This window comes from Rhinolophus sinicus, linkage group LG04, assembly GCF_036562045.2.
Source record: "Rhinolophus sinicus isolate RSC01 linkage group LG04, ASM3656204v1, whole genome shotgun sequence".
Lineage (NCBI taxonomy): Eukaryota > Metazoa > Chordata > Mammalia > Chiroptera > Rhinolophidae > Rhinolophus > Rhinolophus sinicus.
In genome coordinates this window covers 183,190,349-183,204,387 of record NC_133754.1, presented here as the reverse complement: position 1 = coordinate 183,204,387, position 14,039 = coordinate 183,190,349, and the positions used below count along the sequence as shown (strand labels likewise).

Below are 14,039 nucleotides of genomic sequence, written 5' to 3'. Positions count from 1 at the left end.
GGAAGTTGCGCAGCCATGCTTTTGCGGGGCGGTCTCCACCTGTCATCTTTGTGCGTGGCTCTGACCCTATCCTGAGGGATATTAGAAGACGTTCTCCTGTCAAACGGTTGTGTTTTCCTACCACTATGAGAGTAGCGCTCAAGGACACCAAACGGACTGAGAGAGGTGCACGCCACTGCCTCCAACAGATTGGACGGCATTCGGAGGTGGGGAGAGCGAGCTGGACCGCTGCCCCCGCCTTCCCCACTTCCCGGTTGCACCACCTCACTGTGAACGCAACCCGCTAACTGCACCCCGGGTTTCGCCCCTGTGCTGTGGCCCCGCCCCCGCCGCCACTGTGGCCCCGCCCTGCGCACCCTGCTAGCCGCGGGGGCTAGCAAGTGGCCGTGGCCCCGCCCGGAGAGGCCTCCTTGAGCCTCCAGCCGACTAGCCGCCGGCCCACCACCCGCCAGGCCCGGTGGGTGGGCGCGGGGCCACCTCTACCGGCCCGCGGCGGTGACTCGGCGACCTTGGCTAGGAAACTCTAGCGGGGACCCACCAACGGAGGTGGCAACGCGGACTTTGCCCAGCGCGGGGGCGGAGCGGACTGTGTGTCCACTGGCGGGCCGCAGAGATGTTGGCTTTCGCGGCCAGGACAGTGGTAAGTGAGGCCGGAGCCCGACCTGGCGGGCCCTGGACTAGGCGGGCGGGCCGGGCCAGCCACGCAGCTGCGCCCGAATAGGGAAACGGGCACACAGGCTGTTGAGGCGATAGGGCCAGGGAGGCCGCTGTCCAGCTCAGCCTGCAGCTGCTGGGGTGGGGTGGCAGGTGGGCTTCCCCGTTTGTCAGAGGAGGAGACTGAGGCTCAAGGTCAGAGGCCGGATGGAGCCCGTGTCCTGTCGAGCTAAATTCTGACGACCCAGAAAAGACAGTGGCACCCTGGCTTCAGGCAACACTCCCACCCTTAGACCTGGAGCCAAGGAGCCCGCTGCCCAGGAGTGTCTCACCATTATTCTCTGACTCACACACCCTTCTCTCCCACGCTCAGCCTAAGCCATCTCTGCCCAGGCCAGAGCCACTTCTCCAACCCCATCCAGTTGGTCAGCCTGCTTGGGCTTATCAAATGGTCCCTGGGTAATTGTGTGTGGCCAGAGAAACTCGCATGGAGACATCAAGCTGGGCTGCTCAGAAAGTCCTGAGAATTGACAGGAGGTGGCAGGTTGGCAGCCCCATGCCCTCCCTCTCTGCCAGTTTCTCCCCTAACCTGTCACGTCTACCCCCCCACACCCTCAGTACTCCCCAGAGGGCAGCCTAGAGCAAGAGGTGCTGCAAACCTGATTTGAGTTCCTTTTCTCTCTATTCCAAGCATACCTCTGCTTGTATCTCCCTCTGTGCAAGGAAGAATGTTCAAACAGACACTACCAGGCACAGATAACTGAGGGTACTCATCCGCTGGCCTCTGGACGAGAGGCTCTACCCGGTCTTCCAGGATCCTAAGGCTCCACCTCACTCTTGCCGCTGTCACCTGAGCTGTGTCCCCACCCCTCAAACAGCCTCTAGGTCATCCTCCAGGACCTGCTGGGTGGCCTGATCACTTTCCTGCTGGGGAAACTGAGGCAAGGAGAGACTTGGCTAGAATCCCCTGGATGTGCTGACTTAAATTTAATCCAATCCCAAAGAGTCCTTTGGTTTATTTTTAATGCCCAAAGTCCTCCACTCTTGGCCCCCAACTGAATGAGCCACTGCTCGAGAGAATGAGGGTTTGGCAGAAGGGTGGCCTAGAAGGGTTCCCAAGAATCTTGAAGGGAAACGGGATGGGCGGGGCTCTTAGGAGCCACTGTCCACTTAGAGTTTTTCCAGTGTCTGTTCCCTTGCACCAACCCCAATTTTCAGGACTAATTCCAGGGTTGTTGTATACTCAGCAGCCAGGCAGTTTCTGCCCTCCAGCCAAGTTTTCCTTCATCAGACCTACGCACATTCTAACAGGTGGATTTTTTAATACTTCTTGGCCTGCCTCCCTGGCTCTGGGCCCATCCAAAGAAGAAGGAGAGTTTTCCAGGCTTGCTCCTATCCAGTTCCCACCACCGGCCCTCTCACCCACTCCCCAATCCTCCACTTCTGGAAGCTAGGGCAAGTGGAGCAGCTGTTCTTGCCACAGCCACAACCCCACATGCCACCACAGCCACTATAGCCATCACCACTGCCACCTCTACCTCCCCCCTGAATCTTGGCTCTTGTCTTCTCTTTCCAGCCCAGGCAAGTGGCTGCCTCTTGCTAGGTTCTGCTCACCCACTTGGTAGCACAGTTAGGCTTAGAGATCCAGCCCAAGGCAGACAGACAGGGCTCAGAACCTCAGTCCTGCAATGGAGGACGGGCAGCGGAAAGAGAAGGTATGGACCGGAGCCTCTGCCGCTTGCCTGCCTACTGCTGCCAGCAGCCTTGGACCCTCCTGTCTCTTTTTCTGCCCACCTCCACAGTCTACCAGAGTCTCTCTCTCTCTCTCTCTCTCTCTCTCTCTCTCTCTCTCTGCCATCTCTCACCCTCTTTGCCAGGCCACTCAGCTCTCTCTTGCCGCAGCGCCGCCCCCATGCCACTTCTATCCCCACCCCACAGACAGGAAACAAATCTGTGGCTTCATCCTCATCTAAAGGTTCTGTGGTCATCTGGCTCTCCCTGATTTTCTCTGCTTCACTCCTGTTTCTCAACCTGGCAAGGGCGGGAGAAAAGGAGGTGGGGACCTCTGGGAGGGCCCCCACTGCTGGCTGGCTCATCACCCCAGGGTGAGAAAGACGGGACCCTGAGCATTCAGACAGGTGAGAGGTTCCTGTCACCTCTGCCATTCCCAACAGGTGCCATTCATCCTGACTTGGTTCACCTGAGCCCTGCCCAGATCAATGGCCACACCCCACCCTCCCCCACCCCTACCTGCATCTCTAGGCTCCTGATAGGTGGAGACACCTATAGCTTGAGGGCTGGGAAGCCAGGGCGGGCACCACCCAAGAGACCATCTCTGATCCTGGGATGGGCACATAAGTGCCCAGGGCTGCAGCGTGGGACTGGCAGGGCCTCCCAGAGCTGGTGAGAAAATGAGCAGAATGTTCTGCTGCCTGCAGGTGAAGCCCCTGGGCTTCCTCAAGCCATCCTCCTTGACGAAGGTTTCTGGCCGCTTCAAGGCGCACCAGGACTCACTGCCCCGGCTGCCCGTGCCCCCACTCCAGCAGTCTCTGGACCATTACCTTAAGACACTGCAGCCCATCGTCAGTGAGGAGGAATGGGCCCACACCAAGCAGCTGGTGGAAGAGTTTCAGACCGCGGGGGGCGTAGGAGAGCGCCTCCAGAAGGGGCTGGAGCGCAGGGCCAGGAAGACAGAGAACTGGGTGAGTGAGAACCGAGGGCACCCCGGTCCCCCAGTTCCCATGGAGGGTGCGAGCGTCCCACACTGTGGCCTGTTGCTGCTGCACACAGAATCTTCCAGTACAAGCTGCTCTGGGGTGTTTGCTGGTGCCACAGAGTTTCTTGAGTGCTTACTGTGTGCCTGGCAGTGAGAGAATGCTGCATGGGCAAGATGGACACGGTTGATGGCTTCTTGGAGCTGATGTTCAAGTAGGATGGGCGAGAGGTGATTAAACAGGACACAGTGGGTGGATGAGGTCATTTCAGGCAGTGAAATTCCATAGAAATAAAAGGCAACGCGAAAGAGGAGCGGAGCACAGCAGCATCTTTATTCTGAATAGTGGGGGAGGCGCCCCAGGGAGATGGTGGTGGTGGATCTGAGACAGACAGGGAACAGCACTGGCAAAGGCAGGAACAGCCTGGAGAGTTCAGGAACAGACAGAGGCTAGAGTGAGCTCAGTGGGAAGGGGCCACAGATGGCTTCAAGCAGGGGGTTAGTGTCCAGTGACAGATCACCTGAATTCTGTGTCTCAATCTGTCGTGCGGGTGTTCAGCTCATGGAAATGTGTCTACTCTAATGGTCTGTGCAGTTTTCTGTATGTGTCTCTTTTTTTTTAAATTTATTGGGGTGACATCTGTATGTGTCTTATACCTCAGCATAAAGTTCAAAATGACTGCGTTGGCCACTGTGGGGAAACAAGAGTGGGAGCAGGAGGCGGGTGGGGAGGCTGGTGCCATCACCCCGAGGTAGATGCTGGCAGGGGGAGGGTGGAAAGTCATTTGGTCCAGAATAAGTTTTGGTCCCAATGGTAGTTGCTGATGGGGGTGGTGGGAGGGGGTCCTGCCCTGAAGCGACTGTGAGGGGGAAAGGAAGGGGGATTTACCAAGAAGGGGACGACCGAGGGAGAGGTGGGTTTGCAGGAAAGAACCGAAGCCGGGTCTAGCCCCATAGAGTAGGAGGTGCTATGAGGAGGCAGGTGCAAGGGTGGGGGCTGCACATGGGAGGTGGGAGTCATCAGCTGGGCGGCAGCCGTACTGAGCGAGCTTCGGCCTTGCATTCTGGAATCGGGAGCTGAGAGAGTCTGAAGTCTGGCAGTTTTCCAACTTTGTTTAGCCCACAATTCCGTCAAATACAATTTTCTGGCTAAAGGGGGAGCACCCCATCTCCACTTACAGGGTCTGCCCAGATTCTCACTGGGGGAATGCCCACATCTGCGGGGTCTCCCCTTGTCTTCCGAGGTCTGGTCAGAGGCTCTGAGATCCCTGGTAGAGGGGGGGCTCCTGGCAGAAGGGCAGTTCTACTGTCCCCAAGGGGAAGGAGTGCCTGTCCGCCCCTCTGATCTACAGAGGAGGAAACAGGCCCAGTGAGATAAAAGCACAGAGCCACACAGCAGCTCTCCAGGAGGCTCCGAGCGACACAGGGGGGTCTGGCTGAGGGGCGCTGTCCTCAGGCTACCTGTCAGCAGACAGCAGTCACCCACTGGCCTGCTGTTGCAACCTGGGCACGGCGCCATCCCTCGTCCCTTGCCAAGAGCCCAAGCCTAATGGCCTGGTGCCACAGGCCAGCAGTTCCCCAAGGGGAATCTGTGTGCTGACGAGATATGTCCCACCGCTGTTTGAGATGGGATACAGAAGCACAGTGGGGGCCCAGGTCCCTAAGGATTAAGAGACCTGCCAGAGAGAGGTGTATTGGACATGTGCTTGGGAGGAGTGGGGGCAATGTCGCAGTCAAGTACATAAAGCTTGAGGGTGACAATTACCTGGGAGTCTGCATAGCCCCCAAACAGGAGCCTGTAACATGTCCATGGTGGGTCCCCAGAGAGACACTGCCCACCCACCAGAAATAGCCCCACCCCAAGCAGAGGACAGACTGCTGGGTGGAGATGCTGCATGTGTCACTAGTACAATGATTTATCCTCACAGTGAGCTTCCCCCAGACGGCCCTGACCTTGATATTCAAGTGAGTGTCCACTCCTCAGTCTGACACCAACAGAACTGAGGCCACAAGGGACCACAGCCCCCTGGGCTACACTGCGCCTGGGCTCCCGCCTTCCTGCAGAATGCCCGCCTGAGACGAGCAAAACCTCATTCATCAGACTTTCTTTTTCTCTGTCTTTCTCTTCTTTTCCTTCGTATCAGGCATAAATTTTTATTTCTAAAATTAATAAACTCAATCAAAAATTTATAAGATAAACATGATTCACATTTTTGCCTCTTTTCTTCCCCCATCCCAGGTTTCCTGCCAGTCTTTTTTCTTCTCGCATCTTTTTCTTGACAGTGGTGCCTGATTTCTTCTGCTAACGCTGATTGGCACAGGCTAAGGGCAAGATGATGGGACGCTGCTGGTGGGTTTGAGGGGGCAGAGGGTTCTGGGTCTGAGCATTCGCTTTGAGAATCTGTGCTCCACAGAGGGGCCAGAGGGTACCCAGTCAGGTCCCCTGGCCCTGGGGGGAAGGGGCACCAGGTCCCTGCCCACCCCTCCTGACAGGCTCTGGTCCTTTCTCCAGCTGTCTGAGTGGTGGCTGAAGACGGCCTACCTCCAGTACCGCCAGCCCCTGGTCATCTACTCCAGCCCTGGACTGGTATTGCCCAGGCAGGACTTTGTGGATCTGCAGGGCCAGCTCCGGTGAGTGGCTGAGCGTGGGGGAGCGCGTTGAAGTCTACTTCCCCTAGGAGATTGGAGGGGCCCCAGCCCTGTTCATTATCTTTCATCCCCACAAATAGCCTTATGAAGTAGGGAACATCATCCCTTTTTTACAGATGGGGAAACTGAGGCTCAGAGCAGTGTGAGGGTCTGCCCAAGATCCCCTTTCAGGATTGGCTGACCTGGGACAGGAAGCAGGGACTTCCCAGCTCCAAAGCCTCAGAACTGTTCACCACGACACTGCGGACTGGGTTCCCTCCCTGCCCCTAAACCTGAAGCTATCCCCCACCCCAGTTCTGGCACTTTACCCCTCCTTCCCTCTTTCCTCAGTTGGCCACAGGGTTGACCTTTGTACACAGTCCCCTTTTCCACATTCGGCCATGTCACTTGCCCTGGCCTCTGTTCCAGTCCTACCAGCGATAAAAATACCAGTGACAGGGATCTCCTCCCCAAGTATCCGCCACTCACAGCCACCACCTGCTTCTCTTAAAGGCACCAGGGGACCCTGGGAAGGTTTGGGGGTTCAGGCCCAGGAACTCTAGCTGGTGGTCCCCATGGTGGGGGCCAGGGCATGACTGGTATGGCCTAGACCAGGGGTGTTCAAACTGCGGCCCGCGGGCCAACTGCGGCCCACAATCCATTAATTGGCCCGCAGCAAATTCCAAAAATATATTTAGTTTACTTAAATAAACCAGGTGAGGCAATATGTACTTCACCTCAAGTGAGTGGCCCGGCTGTTTGTGTATTTTACTGCATATGGCCCTTGGTGAAAACCGTTGAAAAAAGTTTGGATATACCTGGCCTAGACAGTCCAGGGAGGAAGGCCAGGTTGAAAGGTGGCTTGGGAGACACAGAGGCCCAGAAATAGGGAGGACCTAGCGGAGGAGCCTCTGCCCGCCCATGCGTCCTCCCCTCCCCTATGGTCCCGGGTCCCTCCATAACTGATGCCTGAGAGGAAGGTGACCTCCTTCCGGTCTCCAGAGTATGGTTCAGAGCCTCAGGCCCTTTGTGGGTGGAAGCAGCCAGCACTGACCCGTAATCCAGTCGCACTCATGCTGCCGATTGTTAGCCCCTAAGTCTTGCCAGGCACTTATTGGCCAACAGGTTTTCCTTGAGCCTTCCTCCCTCTAGAGATTGCAAGAAAGCAGGCTCAGAAGAGCAAGCTGGGACTTGAACACAGGTCCTGAACTTGAACTCCTTCAGACTTCTGCAAGCAGTGAGCGAGGAGTGAAGTAATGGATCACTTCCTACACATGTCCCAGACTCAGGGCGCTTCTTCAGGGTGTCCACACAGCTTCTGATCTCTACTTGTTTCCTTCAGGTTTGCTGCTAGATTCATCGAGGGCGTGTTGGATTTCAAGGCCATGGTTGACAAGTGAGCAGCCCCGCCGGACCCCACCCTGCTTGCCTAATTAGCAGTCACTCCAGCCTGGCCCAGCCTGACCCCAAGCCATGGGTGCTGGGCAGGCCCAGAGCTCAGTTGCTTTCACTTCCTTGGCCCAGCCTCTGTTGGGGTTGGGGAGACAGAGCCTGGGAATTGGGATTCCTGGGTCCTCTGCTCCAGCTGCTGGGACTTTCCCCTTGTGATCCTATCCCAAGAGGCCCCTGGGATTGGCGTCCCAGCCAAAGAGGGCCCTGGGAGCTGACTGGCTGCTTCATCTCCGAATGGCAAGCTAAACCCCGAGACGGGCAGGGAGTTTCCAGGCTGACTCACAACAGGCCTCCTGACCCCAGCCCAGCTCTGTCAGGCCCCCCGCATAGGCTGAGGGAAAGTGGGGACACGAGGAGCCTGACACTGCTTGTGTGACCCTGACTCGGCCTGGCCCAGCCCCAGCCGTCCCCAGCAGCTCCTCCTCCCCTCGTACTTGCCCCGTGGCCTCTCACTGTCCCCCTGCCCCACAGTGAGAGCCTACCCGTGGAGTACCTGGGTGGCAAGCCGCTGTGCATGAACCAGTACTATCAGATCCTGTCATCCTGCCGCGTGCCAGGCCCCAAGCAGGACTCAGTTGTCAACTTTAGCAAGACCAAGAAGCCACCCACGCACATCACAGTGGTGCACAACTACCAGGTGGGCGCCCGCCTCAGCCCCACACTGCTGCAGGGCGGGGCAGGACCGGAAGTCCGCTTCCCCGGCGTGCCCCCGGCATCTCCAGTGGCTGCCCGGCCTCGGAGACCAGGAGGGGCCGTGGGCCTGCCCAGCCTGGGGAGAGCCATGCAAGGGCAGCCTCCCATCTCTGAGCCTTGACCTGACCCCGTCCCCTCAGCTGGGCCCGGGACAGCACTGGCTGTGACCTCTGGGCTGCTGGGACCAGGAGGAGGCCGGGGTGGGAGGTGACAGCTCTCAGTGTGAGACCCCTACCCGCCCCCTTCTCTCCACCCGCCTGCTCTGGACAGTTCTTCGAGCTGGACGTGTACCACAGTGATGGGACGCCCCTCACCTCGGATCAGATCTTCGTGCAGCTGGAGAAGATCTGGAACTCCTCACTGCAAGCCAACAAAGAGCCCGTGGGCATCCTTACCTCCAACCATCGCAACTCCTGGGCCAAGGCGTACAACACCCTCATCAAAGGTATGGGCGATGGGGACATCGCGCTCCTGCTCACACCGAGTCCTCTCACCTCCCATCACCACGGCTCCTGGGCCAGGGCAGACAGCACCTCATCAGAGGTGCCCCTGGGGTGGGGGGCCCACACCAGTCCCTGCGTGGCCACATTTCTCACTGAATCCTCAACTCACCGGGTGGTGTTGGCCCCATTTCACAGATGAGGAAACTGAAAGTCAGGTTAAGTTCATTTCCTTCTGTTAAGTAACAGCCCACCTCTGCTGCCATAGCCCCTCCAAACCCCGTGTTAGGGGCCTTGTCCCCGCGTCAGACCCCTCTGTGGGATCCTTCACTGCCAAGCTGGCTCTCCGTGAGATCTTGGGCTTGTTTCCTCATTTCTAAAGTGGGCCAGGCATTGGGCCCTGCTTCTCGGGGTGCGGAGGGGCTGCAGGGCCCTGTGGAGTGTAAAGCTCTGAAGCTTGTCACAGCAGTTGGTGAATGTTCTAGAGGCCTCCCAGGCCTGACACCCCCACCTGTGCCACCTGCAGACAAGGTGAACCGGGAGTCAGTGCGTTCCATCCAGAAAAGCATCTTCACCGTGTGCCTGGACGCACCCGTGCCTCGGGTCTCGGAAGACGTGTACCGCAGCCAAGTGGCCGGCCAGATGCTACACGGGGGCGGCAGCAAGCTCAACAGCGGCAACCGCTGGTTTGACAAGACGCTGCAGGTGAGGGCCTGCCAGGGCCGTGCCTCCCACCCAGACACACCCCCACATGGCCCCTGTAGCCTCCGGACTTCCTGCCCCTCACCAGGGCGTCCCTGGACTGCCAGCTTGTAAAGCAGGTGGACGCAGCAGTAATTACCAGGCAGTCAACCTGTCATTACTGGGCCTGGCCCAGAAACTGCTGTCACTCCCAACACACTCCTTCAGCACAGCAGAGAGAGCTTGGGATGCGGGGCCAAGCAGAGCGGCGCAATCTTGGCCATGGCTGTGCGTCTCTGCACCTGTAAAATGCGGGGGCTCTTCAGGAGAAGAGTAGCAGAGACTCGATGAGGTGTACAAGCATGGAACGGGCCCCAGGGCCCTGGCGAGTGTTAGTTCTTGTTAATAGTAATAAATCAGTGTAACTCCTGAGGTGGCTTCAGAGAGGCGCTTCCTATGGTGCCCATGGCTGTAGGGACCTGGAGCTGACAGGTCCCTGTTCCCCTCCACAGATCATCGTGGCAGAAGATGGCTCCTGTGGGCTTGTTTATGAGCACGCGGCAGCAGAGGGGCCGCCCATCGTCACCCTTGTAGACCATGTCATTGAGTACACGTGAGTGTGGTTCTCCCATCCTCTACTCATTGCCCCACTTCCTGGTGACAGGTGACACAAAGACAACCGGCTAGCTTGTGGGAGAATGGCATTCTCCCTTGTTCAAAGGAAGCCAGGAGAGGGCATGGCTTTTAGAGCCAGACAGACCTTGGTTTGAATTCTGGCTCTGCTCCTTCCCAGCTGTGTGACCTTGGACAAGTCCCGTCCCCTCTCCAGGCCTCCTCCATGTGGCTACTTGAAAGTGGGACTGAAGGCAGTTGCAGAAGAGCAAACCCGAGAGTCTCCCTGGGCTGGCCCCCTTGAGTTTCAGGGCCCCAGCCTCCCACCCCAACCCCAGGAGTGGACCTGGGCTGCCCAGTGCGAGCATGAGCCTGAGGCCCCCATGTCCATGCAGGAAGAAGGCCGAGCCCGTGCGGTCTCCCATGGTGCCCCTGCCCATGCCCAAGAAGCTGCGGTTCAACATCACCCCCGAGGTGAAAAGCGACATCGAGAAGGCCAAGCAGAATCTCGGCATGTGAGCGCTGGGTGCTGGGTGGGGGGCCAGGCCCCTTGAGCTCCCGTTCCGGGTCTGTCACTGTACCCAGCTCGTTCTGACACCGCCCTCCCTGGGCTTGGCAGGGGCTGCCAGGTGCCTGCTCTTCACCTGCCTCTTCCCCGCCCCCAGCATGATCCAGGACCTGGACATCACTGTGATGGTCTTCCACCACTTTGGGAAGGACTTCCCCAAGTCAGAGAAGCTGAGCCCCGACGCCTTCATCCAGATAGCACTACAGCTGGCCTACTACAGGTGCGCCCACCCTGCCTGCCCATAAAGGATGGATAAAACCTGGGGCAGAGGTGGGGACGACCTGCCACAGGTGTGCTCAGCCCCATTTCCCACCCAGGATCTACGGGCAGGCATGTGCCACATACGAAAGCGCCTCCCTGCGCATGTTTCACCTGGGCCGTACTGACACCATCCGCTCGGCCTCCATGGACTCGCTGACCTTTGTCAAAGCCATGGATGACTCCAGTGTGACGGTAAGAGGTTCATGGCGAGGGTAGGTGAGCTGGGCTTGCTTGAGCTATCTCCCTTTCTGTTCACTCTCAAAACACATTGCTTGAGCACCTACTGTATTCCAGCCCTATGGTGGGCACTGGAAATGTAACAGAAGATGGAGCCAGGAATTTAGCTCCGAGCTTCCTGGCAGACAAAGAGAAAAAGGGAACTATTCATTCACTCTTCAGCCGTGAGCATCTGCCCTATAGTGATGGTAGTTCTACTTCCTCCTCTCAAGTTGCTCAGAAAGTAGTGCTGGGTGGGGAGTGGGCCACTGAGAAGGGTGACAGGAATGGGGAAGGGACGGTGCTTCAGCTCCCTCTTACCCTCACCTCACCAGGAGCACCAGAAGGTGGAGCTGCTGCGGAAGGCCGTGCAGGCCCACCGAGCCTACACCGACCAGGTGAGTGAGCGCTTCCTGTCCCTACTTGCTTGACCCGTGGCATCGCCCATCTGTCCATCCATCTGCCTGTCCATCCCTGCAGCAAATGGCTGCTCAACCTTGGCTTGAACCACCCTTCCCCTGAGCCTTGGGGTATTTGGAGCAAAGCTGAACATCCCCATTTTAAAGTTGGAGAAACTGAGGCTGGGCCCAGTGACTGCCCTGGCCCCAGGCCTCAGGTGAGCCTCTGGAGTGTGTGTCATGCTGTCCCCAGTGCCCTGGAGTCCAGGATGCTGAGGGTGTACACAGGTGGGCAGACCTCAGGGTTCATGCGATCTGACACCTCAGGCTCCAGTGGGGAGGCCTGGGTTCCCATCCCGGCTCTCTGAGACCTGTGTGCCGGGCTCTGCCCATGTTACACAGATGTCCATTTAGATCTCACTGCCACCCTGCAAGGGGAGTTCAGTGACTATCCCCATTTTACAGATGGGAACACCGAGGTTCCAAGATATAAATGCCCTGCCAAGGTCCCACCGCCAGGATGCTCAGCTCCAGGCTTGGGCTCTTACACCCTCCAGTTCCTGCCTCCCTGGGCAGAGCCCTGGGCTTCAGTGGCCCCATCTGTGAAGTGAGGGCTCTCCTGCCTGGACGCTCTGGCCTCGGGGATCCCAGGACCAGTGAATGGAGGAGGTGTTGCTGCCACAGGCTTCGGAGGAGGGCAGTGGCGCCCTGTGGGCCCGCAGCTCCTGCTCTGACAGTGCCCCCTTCCGCAGGCCATCCGCGGGGAGGCCTTTGACCGGCACCTGCTGGGCCTGAAGCTGCAGGCCATTGAGGACCTGGTGAGCATGCCTGACATCTTCATGGACACGTCGTACGCCATCGCCATGCACTTCAACCTCTCCACTAGCCAGGTGGGCCCCTGCCCCAGGGCCGTCTGACGGTCCCTGCCCTCCGGGTCCCGCTACTGCCCTAGGTGCCCTGGGCTGCAATGGAAAGGAACCCACCAGAGCTGGAGCTGAACAAGCGCTGCACTGACTAGAGCCAAGGTTTAGAACGTGGTCAGACGTCGGTGGTGGTGTGGCCCGTACAGGCCACCACAGGCCACTGCCGAAGCAGCTGAGTTCTAGCAGAGGAGCTGGGCTCCGGGGGTGTCACTGCAGCTCAGGCAGGCTGATTCTCCCCAGGGGAGAGGCAGCTTCATTATTCACTGGGCAGACATGGGACAGACCACTGTCCTTGCCCCCAGGGGCTCACAGTGTAGGCTGGAAGCACAGGGACTGAGGCAATGAGGGCCCTCTGGGGAGTCCCGAGGAGGGAGCAGTTAAAGGCCCCCCAGGAAGGTCAAGGAAGGCTCCATTGAGGGGTAACACCAGGACAGCACCCCGAGGAATGAGAGGGATGGAGAAGAGCAAAGAGCATCTCGGGCAGAGCACAGTGGGAGCAGAGATGTGGGAAGGCAGGCAGGCACCACCATGGGGGTGAAGGGGGCCGGCAGGGTGAGGACGAGAGCCTTAGCCGTGTGCCGCCCCCAGGTCCCTGCCAAGACAGACTGCGTCATGTCCTTTGGGCCTGTGGTCCCCGACGGCTACGGTGTGTGCTACAACCCCATGGAGACCCACATCAACTTCTCTGTGTCGGCCTACAACAGCTGTGCTGAGACCAACGCGGCCCGCCTGGGGCACTACCTGGAGAAGGCGCTCCTGGACATGCGCGCGCTGCTGCAGAGCCACCCCCGGGCCAAGCTCTGAGCCTCCCGTGCTCGGGCCTGCCGCTGCCACAGCCAAGCCACCTTCGGGTGGGCCACTCACCAGGGCTCCACTTTTGCTCCCTCTACCCATGGACCCCGGAGATCTGACCAAGCTGGGGACGGCACCCCCAGTGGGGCCTGCAGGCCCAAGCCAAGTGCCTTCCATGGGTCATCCCCAGTACCTGTTGGGGCTGTGTCCTGGGCTGTATTCAGAGGCTGAGCAGGACATAGGCCCAGACTTTCCTCCTGGGAAAGCAACCAGGTGAGCCCATCCCCCATCAGGGCGGGAACGGGGAAGTCCTTTTCTCCATAGCTCAGCCAGTCCCTGCCATCTGCACAGCCAGCCCGGGTCTGTACCTGGATCCCCAAACTCCCAAGGCCCTATAGACAGGAACGCCCGGGCGCTCCAAGCCTCCCCAAGGGAAGGGGAAGCCGGGGCCCCGCCTTACCTCTCCCTGTACCGTCTCCCACTGGACTGCCATGCTCTTGTGGAGAATGTGTCTGAGGCGCTCCGGCTCGCTTGCTTCCACTCAGCTTGATTCCTGATCCACGTTCCTGGTTGTCTAATAGTAACATGTGAGGTAATTAATAAAGGGGAAATTTGTTGGTGAACAGGCATCCCAGCTGAGGAGACAGGCAGATGGGGGCGGACGCCTGCCCTTCTTCCAGCTTTCCCTGCATCTCGGAGCTGGTGTCCAAGCAACCAATGGACCTAAGGGCTCCCGGGGGAGCCAAGAAGAGGGACCCTCACTCAGGCTTAGATCAAGGAGCCAAGGCCAGCACCAACCTCAGAGCTCTGGGCCAGAATGGCAGCAGACAGGACTCCACTCTTAAAGACAAGTCCCACCCACCCATGACCTGGGCTGTGGGTGGGGACAACTCTCCCAGGGGCTGTGGGGCCCTATAGACCTCAGAAGGGTTTCCAGGTGGGAATTCGCGCCCGTTCTCAGGAATTGTTTTAGCTTTCCCATTCCCAAATCCTGAGATATAAACTGTT

The 14,039-nt window shown here is 58.7% G+C and overlaps 1 protein-coding gene across 3 annotated transcripts; it reads left to right on the top strand.

Moving 5' to 3' along the window:
* Positions 1-109: 109 nt before the first annotated feature.
* Positions 110-13,654, top strand: CRAT (carnitine O-acetyltransferase). Of its 3 annotated transcripts, XM_074331168.1 has the most exons (16): positions 389-640; positions 1,346-1,595; positions 2,231-2,369; positions 3,093-3,356; positions 5,880-5,998; positions 7,338-7,391; positions 7,919-8,084; positions 8,411-8,585; positions 9,107-9,285; positions 9,774-9,874; positions 10,269-10,388; positions 10,539-10,661; positions 10,759-10,894; positions 11,254-11,316; positions 12,069-12,206; positions 12,828-13,654. In XM_074331168.1, the coding sequence occupies exons 3-16, from the start codon at positions 2,343-2,345 to the stop codon at positions 13,041-13,043; spliced, it is 1,881 nt and encodes a 626-aa protein (XP_074187269.1). In that variant the 5' UTR covers positions 389-640; positions 1,346-1,595; positions 2,231-2,342; the 3' UTR covers positions 13,044-13,654. The 3 variants fall into 3 exon arrangements, with proteins under 3 accessions (XP_019584362.2, XP_074187269.1, XP_019584363.2); XM_019728804.2 differs by lacking the exon at positions 1,346-1,595; XM_019728803.2 differs by lacking the exons at positions 1,346-1,595; positions 2,231-2,369 and having other exon boundaries at positions 110-640.
* The last annotated feature ends 385 nt before the right edge of the window (positions 13,655-14,039 follow it).

Excerpts from the sequence above, each read along its gene's own strand:
- CRAT (XM_019728803.2), top strand. The coding sequence starts at position 614 with ATGTTGGCTTTCGCGGCCAGGACAGTG. Across the intron at positions 10,662-10,758 it reads CTACAGCTGGCCTACTACAG|GATCTACGGGCAGGCATGTG; the intron begins GTGCGCCCACCC and ends TTTCCCACCCAG. Across the intron at positions 12,207-12,827 it reads TCAACCTCTCCACTAGCCAG|GTCCCTGCCAAGACAGACTG; the intron begins GTGGGCCCCTGC and ends TGCCGCCCCCAG.